At 37.4% G+C, this 21,403-nt stretch overlaps 3 protein-coding genes across 8 annotated transcripts; 1 reads left to right on the forward strand and 2 right to left on the reverse strand.

The window, feature by feature from the left end:
- Positions 1–41: 41 nt before the first annotated feature.
- On the reverse strand, positions 42–10,700 carry LOC105286949 (RNA-binding protein 4.1). 5 transcript variants are annotated; one of them, XM_026974790.1, is made up of 9 exons: positions 10,448–10,699; positions 9,533–9,553; positions 8,787–9,126; positions 8,072–8,422; positions 7,633–7,849; positions 6,167–6,301; positions 6,025–6,081; positions 1,619–3,280; positions 45–283 (listed from the first exon to the last, which is right to left on the reverse strand). In XM_026974790.1, the coding sequence occupies exons 1-8, from the start codon at positions 10,499–10,501 to the stop codon at positions 3,241–3,243; spliced, it is 1,215 nt and encodes a 404-aa protein (XP_026830591.1). In that variant the 5' UTR covers positions 10,502–10,699; the 3' UTR covers positions 45–283; positions 1,619–3,240. The 5 variants fall into 5 exon arrangements, with proteins under 5 accessions (XP_011350581.1, XP_026830591.1, XP_011350603.1 ...); XM_011352279.3 differs by lacking the exon at positions 1,619–3,280 and having other exon boundaries at positions 42–283; positions 10,448–10,700; XM_011352301.3 differs by lacking the exon at positions 45–283 and having other exon boundaries at positions 2,694–3,280; positions 8,072–8,380; positions 8,850–9,126; positions 10,448–10,700.
- A 5,761-nt stretch (positions 10,701–16,461) lies between these two features.
- LOC105286928 (histone acetyltransferase KAT8) lies at positions 16,462–19,509 on the forward strand. 2 transcript variants are annotated; one of them, XM_011352229.3, is made up of 7 exons: positions 16,462–16,894; positions 17,214–17,467; positions 17,568–17,658; positions 17,739–17,866; positions 17,950–18,180; positions 18,369–18,613; positions 18,690–19,509. In XM_011352229.3, exons 1-7 carry the CDS (start codon positions 16,699–16,701, stop codon positions 18,907–18,909), a joined length of 1,365 nt encoding a protein of 454 aa, XP_011350531.1. In that variant the 5' UTR covers positions 16,462–16,698; the 3' UTR covers positions 18,910–19,509. The 2 variants fall into 2 exon arrangements, with proteins under 2 accessions (XP_011350531.1, XP_011350541.1); XM_011352239.3 differs by having other exon boundaries at positions 16,741–16,898.
- Positions 19,201–21,340, reverse strand: LOC105286935 (D-aspartate oxidase). The gene is made up of 6 exons (XM_026975118.1): positions 21,137–21,340; positions 20,724–20,847; positions 20,363–20,505; positions 20,141–20,297; positions 19,714–19,995; positions 19,201–19,644 (listed from the first exon to the last, which is right to left on the reverse strand). Exons 1-6 carry the CDS (start codon positions 21,322–21,324, stop codon positions 19,525–19,527), a joined length of 1,014 nt encoding a protein of 337 aa, XP_026830919.1. The 5' UTR covers positions 21,325–21,340; the 3' UTR covers positions 19,201–19,524.
- Between the last annotated feature and the right edge of the window lie 63 nt (positions 21,341–21,403).

The following is a 21,403-nucleotide window of genomic DNA, read 5'->3' on the forward strand; positions in this document are numbered from 1 at the left end:
TATCCTTGAAAAATTTTTTTGCATATATTGAAATATTAACATTATTTCAACAACGTTATGTTTATTCCAGTAAAATACTACACATGATTGATAGTAATTCCATATACAATACTTTATTCCTGCGTGCTTTCTATCTTTAGTTAAAAGCAGCCAGGCATTACCATCCATCTTCTCCGCATCTCTCGTGCCATGCAAACGAGAACGAATGCTTCTTGAGGGTAATTAGCGGTTCCCATTGAGTTCATCTCAATGTCCATCAGTCTGTCCTCATCCCGTTTGGAATCTATTAAAAAAATTATTTTATTATATAGAACGTAATGAAACAGTCCACTAATCTTGTGGGCTTAATGTAACATAAGGAGACTAGCTTAGAAAAAATGCTATCGTTTACTTGTACGAACACCGAAAAACTGAAGCCGATGCTCAGAAAAATTTTTGACAACTAGTGATGCTATTGTACGTTACTTCATTTTACGAATTTTTGGCCGTTTATTATAGCCTGTAAAATTAATTATGAAGGTGATATATAAAAGATATTTTTTAAACTGACAAATGTTTCGTAAAATGAAGAAGTGTACTTTTTGGAAGTGTAGATTTCAATGATGCATCATGATATAAATTAATAGTTAATAGGAGCGTTGTACAGGTCGACAATTTACGAAAATTTTCTTCTTATATCGACATTGAGGTAAGAACTGTTCCCAAAGATATAACAGCATATCTCATAGCATGACGCTTAGTTCATCGCGAAAGGACGGACGGAACTTTTAATAATTTATTATACGGAAAAATTCGGCGGCGACAGGCTAATACGTTCGTAAATTCCGGTTATTACGTTTATAAAAAATAAATAATGTACGCCTTTTTTCGATTCATCGCATTTTTTCATCTTGCGCTCTAATTCCATCTCGTGAAAGATTAATAAAGATATTAATTTAATAGAGAATATGATTCGATATATAAAATATGCATATTTTATTTTATGAAATTATCTACTTTCGTGAAATCAAGATTGTTAATTATTAATTTTCAATATATCAGAACACATATATTTAACAATAAAATAAATAATTGTATAAATTAATATAAAACAATATTTTGGTTGAGAATATGTGCTAGTACTAAATTCTTGAAATTATAAAATGTTACTTGTAAGTAATTATATTTAATTTAATTCCCGATAAAACTAGAAAACATTTAAAGCAACTATTCAGATTCGAATAAATGATCTGAACAAATTGATATTTTGATAAGACAGTCTACACATATTCATCAGCGAAAAATTATATTTTCTCTCGAAAGGGAAGTTACTGTATTGAGCATACGTAGTAGAGACGGAATTAGAATCGATGCATTTTTTTATCGCAATGTCGCAACACGCTGCGGTCTTCAAAAAAAGCGGTCGCTTTCTTTTCACGCGCGCATACGATTCATCAGTGATCGACGATCTTTTTTTTTCTATTCGCGTTTAACATTTTTTTTTTACGTTTTGTTCGACCGGACATTCTCCATTCGCACTTGATGGGGTATCGATATATAGCATATATAGTGGTAGGCCCCAAGGGCGCACTGGTATTTTTAACAAATAAAGTATAAAGGTCGCACGCGTTGAACATACCTTCTTGGTTAAATTCAAAGCACGCCAGCTTTGAGCGCAAACGCAATTTGTGGCGCATTATCCATATATCGCAGGTTGGTTTATTCGCTGATCGTCGCATCTACGGGTAGCCACGCTTAGCGAGTAATCGTCGTAATCGTTTCTTCAATAATCGCAGGTCGACAAGCCGCCACCAGGATAACGTACGGCAACGCGTTCGCCGCACATTCACAAACCGATGTTTCAGTACAGGCCTAACTAAGTAAACTGCACCAGCTGGAGGTTGACGTTTTGCATTGCCATCAAATTCCGGAAGTACCCTATTTTATTTATATGTCTACTACTCCGAGCCCATTTTGAACTATCGTCTTGAATTATTATTATTACTATGTTGTATAAATGTTTGATATTGCATGAACATTATTGCTATATTTATAGTGATGTATCATAATTTCTGAAAGTTTATGCATTGTAGTTACCCTAGAAATAATTCAAGATTACAATGCACAACGCCGTCGAATTAAGAATTAACATTATGTAACAAAATTGGACGCACGCTGATTATTACTAAGCAATTTCTTCTGTTCGCTCCTATCAATAGCACAGATTAATTTATGTTAAATAAATAATTAATATTTATCCCTTGTCGCTGCTGTATTGACAATCTCTTTTACCGAAGCAGCGTGACATTAGAGTAAAAGAAAACTATACTTTATAATAATAAAAATAATCATTTTATATATATTTAATAAAACTTTGTGTAAAACTTTGAGAAGAGAGAGAGAGAGAGAAAAGAAAAATGAAAAATGCCATAACAATTCTTTGGTGATATGTATCTTGGCAAATTAGGAAATAATTAAACTTTAGGATAGTACTACATACGAATCAATTCTAAAAAAAAGAAGAAATAAATTATATCATAAGAGATCTCGATTACTTTAGGATACTCCTTTGCATTTTATTTGTTTTATGTATAAAGATACATTATGCTAATTATTATTATTATTAGGTATATTTTCTGTTTTTATCAATAAACATTTAAAATATTATTTAAGTTCTTACATGTAAAAAAAGATTACACAGGAGATTAATTTCAATTGTAGCACATAGTTAATAAGTCACTTCTTGTAGAACTAATCTTATTGCGTACAACAGAATTATCTATGCTTATAATGTGGGCGTTCAAAGAATTCAGTTTCAGGAAAATACTTGACCCACACTAGAGGTAATACATATTCAATCCTGTTTATTTGTAGAAAAACAGAATAAAGGAAAGAACTGTGAACACAAACTACATGAACAATATAATGCCGAGAAATCTCTTCATAGAATACGATAAACTAATACAATATATTCGTTAATTATATATTTTATAAATTTTTGATCCACATTCACTCATCGAAAAGATTTAAACTTAATTTATTACTTTTATCATTTACTGTGTGTTCTTATTTCCTTGCTGTATCTCACGATACAATTAAACACAGGATATAAATTACATGTGTCTCATATGGACTCAAAATATCAAACGCAGAGGGCAGTTTCTAAATAATTGAATCCATAAGCAAATAATCACCGCTAAAGATATTTTGTTTTTACTGTTGCCTTTCGCATGCGCTAGTGTGTATGCGTTTAGTACACTTTTAGTACCTCGGTGGCATCGCGTCTGCCGGACCTGGGAAGCTAAAAGGTCAGAAAATGAAAAATCGCAGTATTAATGACGTGAACGCCTTGCTGTGCAAGGGACAAGAAGAAAGTATAAGATGTAACACTGGTGTGCGCGATTAGCGCGGAACGCGGTGCGGGATGCGAATTCGAGGCGTATTATTCCGACGGTATGATTCGGATATCGTGTCAAGGGAGTCTGTTCTCTTTTTCCCCACGTCGCAGCGCACATAACGTACATTTGCTGAAGAACAGCTATCAGAACTGGGTCAAATATCCTTCTATCCGTGTCACGTGCTATTTATTACCGAATTTTTCACATCGTTGTCCTAACTTTATTTATTAAGTAGTATTATGATGAAATAAATATTGAAGTTTTGTGATTTATATGCGTCAATCGTAAATCCTTATACACGCAAAATTGCGTACTATAAGAACCACAAAAATCTTTTTATTTCATGAACAATATTAAGCGTATAGACGTATAAAGTTTCAAAGATTAAGAGAAAAAGAGAAAAAAAACAGAAAAACAAAACTCGCACCCAGTTCTGATTAGCTGTCAATACATGTAAGAAGCTGGTCGATATATACGTCGCAATCGGTCATCTCTCGGCACTGTCGCAAGTGCATTTGGAAAATGATTCGGAGAGCGGAGAGGCTCCAAGTCTCAAGACTTGTGAGGTCGAAAGGCTCGTCGAATGTCTCGACAATCATCGTGACGTCTCTCGTCGTGGGCGCAGTAGCTGCAACGCAACGCACTTCTCTTTGTTTGTTTGTCGGAACAGATCGCGCGAATTGGAAAGTGATGTCGGATCGTGTAGAAGGCGGGAAGAGCGAAATGCGAAAGATGTGCATTCGCAGTCGCGCACGCCGTAACGTGTGCGGCGTGCAGGGACGCAGTGTATCAGTTTATATTGCGACGTGTAGGTGGTATAAAGTTTCAAGAATCTGCAGGAGGATCTCCGGGTCTTCCGGGAAAGGTGTCGGAAGTGTTCGCAGACGTCAGTCATTACGCGGAGGCGTTCCCGTGTCTGTAAGAGAGAAGTTGCCGCCTTTTCCAGCGCATCTTACGAAACGGTCAGCAGGTCGGTCGCATAGCGCATCTCGGATGAACGCTGAAATCGGGAATTTTCGTCGCGGAGTACGTAAAAGAAGAGAGGTGATGTTTCACAGATGTATCGAGATGCATGGCGATAAGTTCTCAAGCTGATAAATCGCGTGTCACACATATATATACAGGGTGTCCCGGGTTTTAACCGACAAACTGCGGGAGCATATTCTACTAGTGGAAATAAGAAAAAATTCTTATATCGAGTTTGCTTAGAAATGCTTTATTACAAAGTTATAAACCAATATGAGATAAGTAACAACGGAACATAGTCTAGAATTTGCAAGGTCGAAGATGTTTATGTTATGTGTATTCACATGCATTCATGTTCACTATGTTGAAACGATTCAGTATGATTGTTACTTTCACAACAGTAGCTGTTAGATTTCAATCGTCGTGTCAACTAGCAATTACTATCAGAATGCCAAAAGTGTTTTCAAATGAGGAATACACCGATATTCATTTCGTGTACGGATTCTGTCACGGAAATGCACGAGCTGCCGTACGAGAGTATCAACGTAGATTTCCTAACAGGAGAGTACCAGATAGATTTAAAGCAACGAATTACCAATTCAGTTACTGAGATGCAACAAAATTTTCAGGAATGTCGTACTGTAACAAATTCTGTACTACGTCGATGTCTAGCTTGTATCGATGTGCAAGGACAACATTTTGAAATGCGTCACTAAATCATTGCGTAGATAATTTTTATTTTTGTGAAAAAATCCGTTGTTACTTATCTGATATTTCTTTTCAATATTGGTTTATAACTTTGTAATAAAGCATTTCTAAGCAAACTCGATATAAGAATTTTTTCTTATTTCCACTAGTAGAATATGCTCCCGCAGTTTGTCGGTTAAAACCCGGGACACCCTGTATATATATATATATATATACACACATATAGATAAGAAATTAGTTCAATTCGACAAAAGACAGTAAATTTACCCACGAATACCGTTAGTGTCTCCAGTGTATCGTAATTATTGAATAACTTTGTTTGCTAACGTTTCGCACATTCATCGAATAGTTCTTATCCTTGAAATATTAAAATCGATGCATTATTGTAATTCAATTGAGTAATTTGTAGAAAAAATACATTGATTAGTTGATAACGCGTGTCGAAAATACCATACACAACTGTGATGTAAAAAGGCAGAAATATATACGTAAACATACAGTGGTGCACATTATCAGCTACGATCATTGATCGTTAGATCCATAGAACTCTGTCAGCCATGGTGATTCCTCAGCCTCTGTTCTCTTTTACACTCGTCAGATAAAAACGTCGGTTCCTTACCGCACGCGTACCGATAGAGGCAACGACTCGTTCGCGCAAAAAGGTCTGGAGGTGGTATATTATTACGCATTGTACGTAGCCGAGTGTCGTCGCGCTAAGTGTCACACCTTATACTTTTTACAGAAATATTTAACCTGTGTCGATCCGCATATAGAAACTGCATGTGTATCACACTTAATCGAGACAAGAACGAGAAAGAGGCATATGTAGCGCAAAGGAGAGTGGAGACGCCAGATTGATTCAAGCGTACGCATAGATTCTCTTCGCTTTTCAAGTCAGCGTGTGTGTGGTGTTATATTTTTATAGTCGCAGCTTTACCAGACGTACGAGATGAAGTAATAATGTGCAACTTACCGTCCGCCGCCACGTGGAGGACCATATGCGTCTGGTCTGTCATACCCCTCAGCGTAACTGTATCAGGATCAAACGAAGAAACGTGTTAGCCGTACGGAAGACACGTATGAGCATCATTGCATCGCTAGAGTTGACAACTTACCCGCCAGCTACCGGTGGATATCCACCACTGGGGACTGCACTGCCAGGTCTTCTGCTAAACATGTCAGCTTGCGGTCCTGGGCCAGTGCTGTAACTAGGTGCCCCAGTGCTGTAGCTAGGTCCAGTGCTCATTGGCCTGTTAAATGGAGGTATATCATTACCAGGAGGACCATCCCTCCTCTCGTAGGCCACCGTAGCTCCCTGACTTACCCCCCCCCCCACCCCCAGGCCCACCTATCATATCACCTGGCCCGCCCGGATAACCCCTGCCATACACAATTTACTTTAACTTATTTTCACTCTACCCTGGGCGACATTTAGAATATTATTATATCGCTACACGAGCAATTATTGCGACACATTTTTATTCGTAGATTCAAAATGTTCCTCGCGAAAGCCTCTCAGGTTAGAATAAAAATGAAGCCTAGCAACAAAGCAAACTTGTTCTTAAACTTTATAAATTTTATATAAGCTGTTATTTTCCCGATTGTATTTGTACCCATGCTTCTATCGAATTTAATATATGAACATTTTTGATAGTTCAATTGCACGAAATTAATACTTAAATTAACTTAAATTAATATTTAACAGCAAATCTTACATATAAACTTAAGTCCTTATAAATAAACGTATGCTTGATTGTCTGCACTGAGAATTGTGACTTGATTTCCTTCAGTTTTAATTAAATGTAAAAAGAAAAATAACAATTTTCAGTGCTAACATTCAAATTTTATATATAGTAAGAAACAATCTATAAGTTAAATAAAAAAATGTTTTCTCACTCTCAGTTGGTAATAAAGCTGTTGCAATGTAAAAAAGGTAAAATCAAATTGTGCTGTGCAATGTAAATAATTTGAGAAATTGCCATCTCAGTAATAGTGTTTTGTAAAATCTCCTTTATTTTTAACTTTAACGATGATCGTTAACAATTTTTAATATTATTAATATTAATTTTATTAATATTATTAATTTGAATTTTTGAATGAAAGTATATATTCATAATAATAGATGATGAAAGAGAATAGTATGTAAATTATTCAAGTAAATTATCTACATTTCACTGCACTCAGATTAGATTCCTAAATTTAATTAAATCTATATTATCAAGAAAATTTTATAAATTTAGTAAAGTCTATTATATTGAATAAAAATATTCCAAATTAGGAATATAATTATGTTCGATTTATAATCATGTATTCTCATTTAAATATTAAAGTTTGCAATTAAAAAAATGAATAATACCATATGCCGTTCAAACCAAAATGAACCACACATTTGCAATGCTTCGTAAAGTACAAAAAAATTAATTTATACACTTGCACATTTAGCTGTTCAATGAATTTTATAAATTCACTTTGGCTTGAAGGAGAATTCAGTACTGAATTTAAGACTTAAGAGAATCAGAGATATTCGACTACAGTATAGTAATTTGAGAAAGTAAGAAAAATAAATAAATAACTACGTTACCAGTGGCTTTCATCATATCCCACATCAGTGTAACCAGTACCATACCCAGTACTGGCAACGGCACCACCACCGTTCCTCATTGGCCCAGTTGCACTTCGGTCATAATCATTTCTAGCGGTATAATCGACCGTGCGACTAGCACCGAAATTATCAGTACGGCCATAATCAACTGGGCCAGGTGCGCCACGATTGAAATCTCCGGCCATGCCGCCGCCAACTAAAGTAAACAATGCATGCATTAAGATTTCGTATCGACTTTTCTCGCGTTTGAAAAGTTTGTGCACAAATCCGTCTCAACTGGTTACAGAACTTTTACCGTCAAGGATAAAAAATTAATAACATGAAAATAAATTAATGAAATGAAAAACTAATGAAACGAAAGTGAATATCGCCTTTGCATGCACAGGTGACACAGATTACAGGGAACAGAATCACGTACTTTCACCGTTAGAGAAATATTCACCACCGTGATTACCATAGTCTGTTCTCGCGCCGAAGTCTGCGCGACCGTAATCAGCCGTCCGTCCGTAGTCCGCCGCGCCGGTTGGTCCGTATCCTCCCACGGCGCCAGCTGCTGGTCCGTATCCGCCACCCATCCCGGGCGCTGTCGAGGTGTAACCCATCGCCGCGCCGCCCACGTTCTGACCATAGGCTCCACGGTCAGCGTAGCCGGTGCCGAAGTCCGCTCCACGGCCGCTAAAGTCGCCAGCTCCACGATTGTAATCGGTGTACCCCGTTGCGACGCCACCTGCAGCAGATCCATCGTAACCAACGAGTTGGATCGGAAGAACTGCAAATCACGTCGAGATATCGAATTGGTTTTTAGGTGTACATTGTCAATGTTACGTCACACATTTCATTCCAACATATACTATTTTCTCAAAATGCGCTCTGCAATGAAACGTTATGTCACTCGTGGGGAGGTCACAAGTCGACGTCCTACTTTCACACACTTATTACGGGACAGGAGAGTGGTAGCGATGGAGGCGACAGAGATAAATGAACAATATATACATGACAGTACGTTAAAAATCTGACACATACAGAAAACGTGTACATATATATGTATATACAACAATAAATAGACTTGAACAGAAGATTAAATGAGAAAATAGTCTTGTCGGAATTAATACTGATGCGAAAGGTATACAAACCTCTTCTATCATTGTATGGTCCAGGACGAGCGTCTCTACCACCGTCTCGTCCGCCCCTACCACCTCTCATAGGTCCACCTCTTCGGTCATCTCGGCGTCCTCCTCCACCCCCGCGTGACTTTCCGGTTGACTGTTCCACGTTGATCGTCGCCCCTTTGAAGTTGGAATTGTGAAGTGCTTTAATCGCCGCCGCTGCATCCTCTTCTCGTGCCATATGGACGAAACCGTATCGGTTCATGACGTCGCATTCCGTCACCTCGCCGAAGCGCAAGAACAATTGTCGCAACTCATCGTTGCGGCAATTTTCTGGCAACCGACCCACAAATATTTTTGTCTTTCGCTGTAAAATGTAAGACATCGTTATTGTAACGTTGAATATGGCGGTCAGAAAATTGCTACGTATTATCATGATTATAAGTACAATAATGTAATTTCAGTGAATTTTTAACAAAAGTACAACTTAATAACATTTGTGTCTCAGAAATCGACCATACGTCTGTTGTGCAGAGAGCATGGTGTCTGTTCGAGATTTATTATTGCTCAGTTGTGCGTTACAACATTTTACAAAATGTACGAGATCACAATAATGTAAAATATGCTGAGCTTTATGCAATGACCTTGAATTAAGACACGTGGTAAAATGGATAGAGTTTAAATGATTTATATTTTACCAAGCTTAGTTAATATCTTATATATACAATAGTTAATTAATGATAAAAAATATTTGACTATATATATGATCTTACCGGTTGATTGGATGACACCATCTGAAATCATATTTTATCAAATTACTATTTGCTTAGTACAGACAATTGAAGAATTTTTATTCTTCTATACCAAATAATTCTTTCGAAAACCACAGTTATCGGCAAAGTGCAAAAGAATTATTCGGTATATTTCTTTTACTATCTAAATTATATATAAATTTCTTATACAAGGAGAAAGTGCGATTCTGCAGAATAAATAAAAAAAAACAGGGAGGACAAACGAACAAAGCGTTTCTTAAAATCTTTGTCTTTTTCGAACGTCGCATCCATTATTATTCGACATGTATACGTAATTCCTGTTATCGACTAGCGTTCCAGCATGTGCAATATTCATGCGACGCCATAATATCACAGTATGCATGTAAATACGTAAAGAAACCCCCGCTTAAAAGGCGCGATATCAGCCATTGGGCTAACCCGTCCCGGCGTCGGCGAGTCGATTTATCGCGCGCGCTCGACTCACGCCGGCCAGCCATGCCACTTACGTGTAGCCACGACGTCTTGACGAAATGGCGAAAGCAAAGAAAGGAAAGAATGAGTCTCGCGAACGAGACGCGGCGCGAGCAAATGTGAGGAAAAAATTCGAAATGGCGTCGCAGTCAGGTCCACTCTCGAGCAGTCCCGTGTGAAGGAGCTTGCAAGAAGATAAACAATCGGAAAATACTGGCAACTGTACCCGCGAGGAAATAACCGATTCCGATCGCTCATCGCGTCGTCATGACGCCGATCGTCGAGTTTATCGATCCTTTCGCGCGAGCGAAAGGGCGACAGCGAAGTGCATGCATAATGCGGTGCGGTCAGTTTGTTTCCTGTAGAAAGCGGGAGACGAGGAAGGGCAATGAGGGGGGGAGAGAGAGGGAGCGAAAGAGAAAAATGAAGAATTGATGAGCATACCGTCCCAGCCGTCGCCGTCTCCGAGGTAGCATGATAGCTGACCGAGGTATCCATCGTAAATGCGAAAAAGACAGAAAGAAAGGAACTGGAATCGACAAATACGTCAACGTACAAAAAACTATTCGCGCGATCGTTACTCCTCCGCTCACTGAATCGAACTACGACGCTTCGTAACTCACGTTAAAAAAAATGGCTTACGCGTACCGACTCGCGACGCTGCGTGATCACTACGCTTCGCCGTGCAGGACAAGGTAGCCAACGGCGCGACGCGGATTTCACCAGGGTTGCCAGGTTCTAGAAGTATGAATGCGTCAATTCTGATAGAGACCCTCTATAAGAGACTGGCCATTAGGGGATGCCGCGTGATTGGTGTACATGACTTGTGCCCCGAAAATGGCAGAACCAATAGGGAACCCTGCTCACCGAGCTGAACTGGCATACAATTTGAATTGAAATACTTTCGCACTTAACAATTACAATGATTATCGCTGAATTCATGGTGTATAAATAGTAATGTATATGTGAAGTAATAATGTATAAATATATTTTCTGAAAAATGTATCGTACGTAAAATAATATATATAATAATATATATATATATATAATATTACATATAACAACAAATCATACAATGTCGAAAGAATTAGACTGGAGATTAGTTTTATTATGTAAATTTTTACTTTTGTCGTGCGATTAGAACACCCCGACACGCAGCAGCTTGGCATATTTATATTTATAATTGATATACGTGCGACGGATTGCAACGATAACTAAACTGAAATAGGCTGAAATAATTAAATAAATCAATAAATAAAAAAATAGATCATAAATGCATACATCCATTGAACATAGACATAGTAAGAATAGACCGAGCGTGAAGCGCAAAACGTGAAGCACAGCTAGAAAAGGACGGAAAGTAGGTGGAGAGTCTCTTTCTCTCTCTGTTCGCGTCTTCCCCACTCTCCGCTCTTACCCCCACTCTTCTTTCCTTAGAGAGAGAGAGAGAGCAATCCTTCGCCTGCTCTCTCTCTTTTTCTACCTGTGATTCACTGCCAAGTCACAGTATAGGAAAGAACAGTAGGCTCACTCTGCGAAAACGCGTACTAATAATTGTCTCTCGCGCATGACCGAATCGCACAACCAATAACATGGCGGCTCTAAACATATGTGAGCAGTAGCCAGCAGTAGCTGTGATATAACCTCCATCTGTTACTTTTTTTACAATTATATCAGAGAATTACATACTAAATTCTTCGAAAATATTAATATTATTACTGAAACAAATGTTATGCAAATTTTATCGACTATTCCGTTCTCCCATTCTTGTCGTAATTTTCCCAATATTTATTTGTTAAAACTATTTATTAGAATAAGATTGTATTACATACTAAAATTTATTAATAGAGACTTGAAAACCAAAAAGAAGAGTAACAGAAAAACTATTATTTTATGTCATAAGTAATAATTTATACTTTTATTCGTGTTATACATGTTACTATTTTATTAGTTTATATATATACATACATGTATGTATACTGTGAGTGCAATTTATGTTTTTATTACATATTTATATTATAGATTTCTGCTTGTTTAATAAAACATTTTATATTTTTCTTTATTTGAATTTTATATAAACTAATGGTGCCAAAAAGTTTAAGAAAATAAAACAACATTCTATTAGAAACCCATACAAAATAATTATTTTATTTTTCCGTAACTTTACTTTTTATACTAAATAAAGTATAACATTTCTATAATTTCATTAATATATTTTGCAACTAGTTATAAAGTTATATAATAGTAATAATATTAAATATATTTATTATTTATTTGTTATGCTTAATTAAGTATTCTTAATTATTTTTTTAGGTTTGCACAATGTGCATCAATAGACTCAAAGAAAAAAGAAGTGGACATGGTAAATGGTATTTAGATACCTGTTTTTATTAACTGAAGTCTGTACTTTATAACTGAACTAGCTGCTAGTTTAGAATTTATTTTTCTCCTTCCATATTTGAAAAAACAGATAAACTTTGAATTAGTGTAACCAGTTCAACTATAAAAAAACAGATCTGAAATTCTGACTGATCGAGGGCGAATCATTTATACATATATTTTATATCTATCAATTATATTTTTCTAACGTGTCTTATCATTTTACACACACACAATTAGTAAAATTATTTGTATGTAGAAGTTATATTACATTTATGTTTACACTATCATACTTTATAAATAACAATATTATCTTAAAAAATATTATATACATTCATTACAATTTATTAAGACTAATAATTATTGTATATAAAAATTATTAATAATTTAATAATAATAATCATTGTATATAATAATTGTATATTTGATTTTAATAAAATTGTGTTTTAATTAAAAGTAACTATTTAATACAACCTTTTCATAGTATTTCTATAATATTGTTATTAGGTATATATACATATATATCTGTTTAATTGTACCGATTGCCTTTCAAATTAGAGCGCGCGCACAACCAGCAATATGGCGATCTGTTAGTCATTAGATCAAAGGTGCCGACACCGAGTGAGCCTACTGTTCTTTCCTATACTGTGGCCAAGTTGAGAACACGCTCGGTCTATTCTTACTATATCTATGCATTCATTATATAGTCATAGAGACCCTTTATAGTCAAAGATTGGCGCCATTTTCGGGACAATGGTCAGTCTCATATAGAGGGTCTCTAATTCTGAAGACTTAAGGCGCCACCTTGCGCCAATTTTTTAAAGACATAATTGCAAAGGAACAGGCAACAGGAACAGGAAATAACCAATCGCATTGCTCGATTTGGCATCCGTACATACTCAAATCGTGTAACGCGATTGGTTATTCCCTGTTCCTGTTGCCTGTTGCCTCCCATTGTGTCTCCAGCTTAACAACCGTTATATTACGTGTTTCTTCTATTACAGGGATATACTGCGTTTGGTGGCGGAAAAACACCGACGCAGGGACCCGTGCAGGCGAAACCCGCTCCGTAGAAGGAACCTCCTCCGAAGTAGAAGGAACCCACGCTAGAGACACTAGAAGTAAGGGCTCATGCCAACAGGACGCGGTAACGCAGCAATGCGGCAACGCGGTGCCAATCACCGTCTAGCTTTACATTTACGTTGTGTTGTGTTACTTCTAGTATCTCTAACCCACGCCGACGAATCAACGCGCAGCGATGAGGGAGGATTACAAGGAGGGATACGCGGAAGAACAACGGCACGGAACCTTGGAGAGTGCATGTTGCCAGTATTGCAACAATGTTTTCACGCAAGCGGTTGCAATATAATGTAACAGAGGCTGCGTTTCGATACTGTAAGTACTGACGAAGTGACGTCACTCAGTAGAACTGCAAGATCGTTCCGTTATTACTGTGCTGCTTCTTTCGCGCTATGGCGCTACAATAAAGCCTATTAAGCCCGTATCAGACTACGTATTGGAGATTGGAGATTGCGAATTGGAGATTGGAATTTGACGAATCAAAACAAAGCAGACCCAGTATGCTTTGTTCTGATTGGTCAAATTTCAATCTCCAATTCGCAATCTCCACTCTCTAATACGTAGTCTGATACGGGCTTTACACAAAGGAACAGGCAACAGGAACAGGGAATAGCCAATCGCGTTGCTCGATTTGGTCATCCGTACTCAAATCGTGTAACGCGATTGGTTATTCCCTGTTCCTATTGCCTGTTCCTTTGCATTGTGTAATAGGGTACGGTCAAAGTCACGCTTCGAAGCGCTTCCAGACACCCTCCATCCTTCTTCTCATTTAACAGAAGGAAAAGGATAGAAAGTGTCTAGAAGCGCCTCGCAGTGTGACTTTGACCGTACCTAATGGTGTCTGCAGTACTGCAGTTATCTGTTGTTAGCATTGACATTAGAATACATAGACGGAGCCTTCTCAGAGGGGAAGCTGATAAATGCGGTAAGGGGGGTAGTGCATGAACTTCGGGTAATTCCGTGGTTAGCGGTTCGGTTATGTTCGGCGTTGCATGACAATTCCATCGACATCAACAATTCGCAATGAGATTTTTATGGAAATGTTTGAAGAACATTTATTTTTGACAAATCGCGAACGCTATTTTAATAATTTTATATATATGTATTAAATAATAAATGGAAATAAAAGTTTTTTGCTTTATGAAGCTAAACCGTATCTAAAATGTGTAAAAATTTGCAAAAGGAGAAACACTTTGAAAGGTAAATAGAGTTGAGAACTCTTGATCTAAATACGCATATACAGGGTGGCCCATTTTAATTTATACAGTCGATTTTTTAAAAAACTAAAAGAGATACGAAAAAATGTTTCAGACAGACATGTAAGAAATTGAAGGTGATCTTCGCGTGACCTTCAAACGACTATTCAAGGTCAAACCAATGGTATCATCTTATGTCCCCCTCGAAATCGTGACATGTCTGTCTGAAACATTTTTTCGTATCTCTTTTAGTTTTTTAAAAAATCGACTGTATAAATTAAAATGGGCCACCCTGTATATAAAGAAATTCAATAGAATATAAAATACAATATAGAGCACACATACTTGTAAATTTATTATTTTACAACTGTAAATATAACTATATAATAAAATAATTGGCGTCATACCTGTTTCATTATTATTTGATAATAATATAAATCAAGTCAACAAACCATTTAGTTCACTTTACTTACTCAATAAAATTACATATAATTTCTTATTAACATAACTATAAACTAATCTAGGTTTCAAATAATTTACTTACAAGTGGAATGAAAACTTTCTGTTTGCAGCTTTTTCTTTTTCTAATTGTTCAGAATTTTTATTATTTATACGATTATTGCAGCCAAATACACAAAACTCATGTCACTGATAGAAATCCAAAAGGTCATAATCACTTTAGATATCAATACATAAGCACAAGCACACATGTGAGCAGGAGCTCCGTCAACTGAACCATTAGCCGAACGTTAGCCGAACGTAACCGAATTCGACCGAAGTTCATGTAGTTTGGGGGAACTGGGGGGTTCCCCCTTACCGCGAATATCAGGCTCCCCCTCACCTTCTTCGATAGCTAAGGCTCCGTCTATGTATTCTAATGTCAATGGTTGTTAGCTATCTGTTACAAAAACATAACCTACCAATAGAGATAATCGATTAATCTATGCTAAATAACCCTAGAGAGGAGGTGGGTTGAAGGCGTTTTCGTCCCAACCGGGACACTAAAAAAAAAAATAATCGATTAAGGGGATACTGGAGCTGCTAGTGAACTTCTTCGCGATGGTGCTGCCATCGCACAATATTTGCACAATAAAATGTTTTTTTACAAAAATTTGGCAATTTGTACGCACAAAATCGCTGTTGAGCGGTGTTTGGATACAATTAAGGAATATGAGACTGTTTTTCGAAGTGACTTTAGAAGCGTCATAAAAGAAAATTCTGTTTTCCTTTAGGATTAGAGGTTAGAATACAGGAGAACGCAGAATTCTCTTTTATGACGCTTCTAAAGTCACTTCGAAAAGCATCCTCATATTCCTTAATTGTGTCCAAACACCGCTCAACAGCGATTTTGTGCGTACAAATTGCCAAATTTTTGTAAAAAGCATTTTATTGTGCAAATATTGTGCGATGGCAGCACCATCGCGAAGAAGTTCACTAGCAGCTCCAGCATCCCCTTAATATATATCGTAAAACGTCAAGAAGCAATTGCAAGTATCTCGCTTTTGACAACATAGGCTGCGTGTATTACTACATATGCACAGCAATATTTACAACTAATTTATATTTGCAGGTTGAAGGATTCGTATACACTTGATCGTAATACCTGTAATTGAATGTAATACCTTAATCGTATTGGTGTGGTTGATTAATAACCGAGCTGACGTGTTATTTAATTCGAGGTTCATATGTAATGTAATATAATAAAGGCAAATGTTCATTGTATCGCTCGTCGCTCTGCGACGAATATGGAAACGGAACGAAATCAATGCGCGCATCGCATTGGTTGTGAACTATGCGCTCAATGCGTGAAACGGAAGGCACGGGTGCGTTCCATTTAACGCTCGCAACGACCGCGAAGGCGCGAACATCATTCTATCTTTATTGTTCAGTGAGCAATAAAGACAGCGTAGTCGCGTGACGCGTCGCAGACTCGCGGGAATCGTTTTACGTTGTTGCATCAGCAGGTGCAATGTTCGCCTATTTTTGGGTGTTTCGCGCTGCCGAATGTGATTTCCGTGGCGCGTGAGTCCTAACCGTAAAATGGCCGAGTCCGAACAGAGGAGCAAGGACGGTAGCAATACGGCGTCGTCAAAGGAAACAATGGTCAAGCAGGAGAAGCGCGAGAGTACGTTGACGAATGGCGGGAAGGGCTCCGGCGATGACGCAGACAGCCTCGAGGAGTTACCGCTCGACATAGGCGAGCATTATCTCGTTCGCAGATCCGATGACTCCTGGCGTGCGTAAGATCAGCCTTTTACGTATACAAACCCTTTAGATCTTCACTTTGTAAATATTCTTGTTGTTTTTTTATTGTTTCCTTCTTATCAAGATTTTAAAAAATTTGAGGATCGTGCTGTCGTGTTCGTATCGTATTTACATAATTTTTCCGCAAAGAAACCTTGCAATTACAGGTTATGATGCATACAATAAACTTTATTGCGTAGGGATTCCATTTTCATTCTTTGTACGAGAAATTGCTGTAGAAAGTATACGCAGTCACGTTGTCGTGATGTCAAAATATGATCAATGTTATCGGTTATTTTATCGTTGTACAGATCCTGCTGAGATTATCCAGACACGTTACAACGAGAATGAGAATCACTACGAATACTATGTCCACTATGAGGGACACAACAGAAGATTGGACGAGTGGGTACCTCGCGACAGAATCATGTCCAGCAGGTTTGACATGAGCGAGATAGAGCGGCACGACAGAAATTCTGGGACTGATCTGTTGGCAGATTCCTCAGATCGTAAAATTACTAGAAACCAAAAGAGGCGCCATGACGAGATTAATCACGTGCAGAAGGTAAATACGACACAGTGGGATTGTCATAAATATTTTTTAATTTTTCATTTTATTATCAAATCTGCTTGTATGTTTTCATTATTATATTTTTATTACCTAGACTTATGCAGAAATGGATCCTACTACAGCTGCCCTGGAGAAGGAGCACGAAGCTATAACAAAAGTCAAGTACATAGACAGAATACAGATTGGTAAGTATCATTGTTGCATTTGTTCGCATAATCCAAATGATGCAAAAAGGATCTCATGATTTGCAAAAGTTTGCTTTTAGGCAAGTATGAGATCGATACTTGGTATTTTAGTCCATATCCCGAAGAATATGGCAAACAGCCGAAGCTTTGGATCTGTGAGTATTGCTTGAAGTACATGCGTCTCGAGAAAACGTACAGGTATCACATGGTAAGACTGAAATGTGACTCGTACTGTTGCTATTAAGGAATATTAGTTGACAGTTTCATCGTGATACGATATTTTCGTTTCAGAGCGAATGCACCCACCGTCAACCAGTTGGAAAGGAGATCTATCGGAAGGGAACACTGAGCATCTGGGAAGTGGACGGCAGGGAACATAAGATTTACTGTCAGAATCTATGCTTGCTGGCTAAACTGTTTCTGGATCACAAAACGCTGTACTTCGACGTAGAACCGTTTCTGTTTTACATCTTGTGTGAGGTGGACAAGCACGGAGCACATTTAGTTGGTTACTTTTCTAAGGTACAGTAACTGCGTGAGGCATTTTCCCTCGCTTTTTATCTAAAAAAAATAGCAAATTTTGTCTGAATCATTAAAACCGCTGATTACTTGAATTGTTACTTGATCTTGAAGATCAGTTTGTATCGATTGAATGTTTCAAGTATCCCTTGGAACTTAAACTTTTATAGCTGTGAATTTTTCATTTTCAGGAAAAGGAATCGCCTGACGGCAATAACGTCGCGTGTATCTTGACTCTACCGCCTTTCCAAAGACAGGGCTACGGCAAACTGCTGATAGCTTTTAGCTACGAATTGAGCAGAATTGAGCAAACTGTGGGAAGTCCGGAGAAACCTTTGAGCGACCTGGGGAAATTATCTTACCGCAGCTACTGGAGCTGGATTCTGCTGGAAATCCTTCGAGATTTTAGGGGAACGCTTAGCATCAAGGATCTCAGGTAAGACATCAGCCATACACGCCAACGAAAATGCTTTGACAATGGGACGTAAACGTTAATGCGAGCCTGTTTACAGTCAAATGACCAGCATCTCGCAAACTGACATCATATCGACTCTACAAAGTATGAACATGGTGAAATACTGGAAGGGACAGCACGTCATCTGCGTCACGCCTAAATTAGTGGAGGAACACATAAAGAGCAGCCAGTACAAGAGGCCGCGTCTCACGGTCGACAGCAGTGCGCTAAGATGGGGCGCACCGCCGCGGAAAAACGTGAAACTCGGCAAGAAGTAACATCGATGTGAACGAATTCATTTCACGTTAACACAGAGTACGATATTTATAAGTATTTGCTAGCCACTTCACGGTGCATTCACAAACTTCGAGTGTTAGTGTTCAACTTTTCACTTCATGTGCATTTCTTATAATAATCTGTTACTGGACAACTCACGCGATATACTTGGCACGACGATCATGTTGACGAGAGAAGAGGGAGAGTGTGGTTTGTAATTTTTTGGCGAATTTTTTGGTGTCGCAACGTGATACTTTGGAAAGTAAATAATCTGCAAAATGTTCAGTTTCTTCGATACAAGGACACGGTTTTTATTTATAAATACACACAAGTATATCTTACTCGTGATAATAGGCCTTCGCAGACGATATCATAATTGTAAATGCATTTTCGCGAACACGCAGTACCGCGCAGTATTAGACCGTTTTAAGTAGATCTCCCGATTTTCGTATGTAAATTTGTTAATAAAAATTGTATTTGCAGAGAGAGAGAGAGAGAGAGAAATGGAAAGATGATATTCTCAATAATATTCTTTGCAATGTATATGTATAGTAGAAAATATGTAATGTGTACTTATAAATATAGTACAATGGAATTAAAAGACAATGGTGGAGCAGTTATAACTTGGATACGAAGCTGGAACGTGTATGAAGTTGGATGGCTGTGTGGATGGCCTCGCTCGCAGTTCCGGGTGCCATGCTAACTCCGTAACCGTCGTGCCCATAATTATCCACGATCTGTAAAAAAGTATCCGTAAGAATGCAATCGATCTGCAATTTATTCTTCTCTTGTGATCAAATACCAACTATGGATTCGGCGGTATTGTCGGTGGTCCCTCTTCCAATTTTAATACCGCCTTCTCGGTGCGGTCGTAGACCAACTTCTTGTCGGATTAACTGCGCATTTGCTAAAGACGGAATCAGTTTTCTGCATCTTGCAAAGATCGCTGCGCTTTCATACGGACATATTGTCATATTCTCGCAATCAAAATTTCTTGTTCCACCTAACGTAACTGCGCCATTAAGATTTGGTATGACGTAAGTGTCGAGCTCGCCGTAACAGAACATTTTTATCCACGGTGCATTTACCTATACGGATAACATATATAATTTATAAATTGTTTGTGATCGATAATTTGTGTGGAAAAACTGCTAGAGAAAAAAAATCTTAATGAAGGAGGGAGACTGATATTTCAATGAAGAGAGAGAGATATATTTTGTGCAAATATCGTACTTTGTACACTTGACCTCGTACAGCAACGAGACGTTTATCATCGCATAAGCTGCGCGCTCCAAGCCCAGTACAGTTCATTATGATGTCGAAATTGTGGACCAGCTCTTTCAACGACTTCAAGTACCGTTGTTTGAACGTAACCCCGTCCGACTGCAATCTGATGCATAATTCGTCACCGTGATGTTTTTTCACGATTTCCTAATTACATGGCGCGTGACTCACCTTTGTTTAATCCATGGGAGGTATAAATCGCACTGTGTAAGAAGAGTCGAAAAAAATGATCCGTATTTCCAATCGCCATGCAATTGGAGTTCTTCCTCTGTCGCTTTCCTGTAGATTGGCACCAACGGTTCGAGCCAATGATTCTAATTAAATTACAATTGAAAAAATATAATATCGAATTTAAACTTATCATTAAGTAATCATTAACTTATCATTATTATTCATTGATACAAATTGAGACGTTACATATTTTCAATTTAAATCTATTGCACACTGATTATAAAACAATAGTTACAATTCTATATATATATATATATAGAAGTTTTAGTTAAAATAAGAATTATTTTTTATTTATTCTCACCGAAACGACATGCGGAGAAGAATTAGCGAATATATATCCACAAATATCAGTCACTCCGGCACGAGACGCTTCATAAATTCTCCGAATGTTGTCGTAGTATTCGTAGGAATCGTTTATCCATTTTCTTAAAAATTAATTGATTATAAATACATACTATTTATATTATTATATATTTTTTTATATCTATTAATTTATTTATAATTTCAGAACAACATAAATATGATAGGAAGAAGTATCATTATTTTAAAATATAAATATAAAATATAATTAAATATTATAAAAAATATTAATATTAAAATATAATTAAATTGATTTAAATATACATATACGTATATTCATATGTTTATATCGACTTTTAACGGAACAAATTATAATTTAGTAGCCACACTTGTAAATAGCATTGTGTTACTTACCTCGTGTTTGTCTCACTTGCACCACAATACGAAGTACCGACTCGGAAAATTCCCGCTGCCGTATAACTAACGATATTATCAAAACTTTCGGCAAAAACTGTTATTTCAGCATTACGCATGAATTCGTATTGCAAACGAAAAGCAGTTGTCAATCCGATGACTCCACCACCAACGACAGCTATTTTCATCTTGTTTGTCTACTTTGTCGTTTAATGAAAACAACTACAAGACATACACGTTGAGTAAATCGCACAGCACTGCTCGAGA

This window comes from Ooceraea biroi, chromosome 14 (assembly GCF_003672135.1).
Source record: "Ooceraea biroi isolate clonal line C1 chromosome 14, Obir_v5.4, whole genome shotgun sequence".
NCBI lineage: Eukaryota > Metazoa > Arthropoda > Insecta > Hymenoptera > Formicidae > Ooceraea > Ooceraea biroi.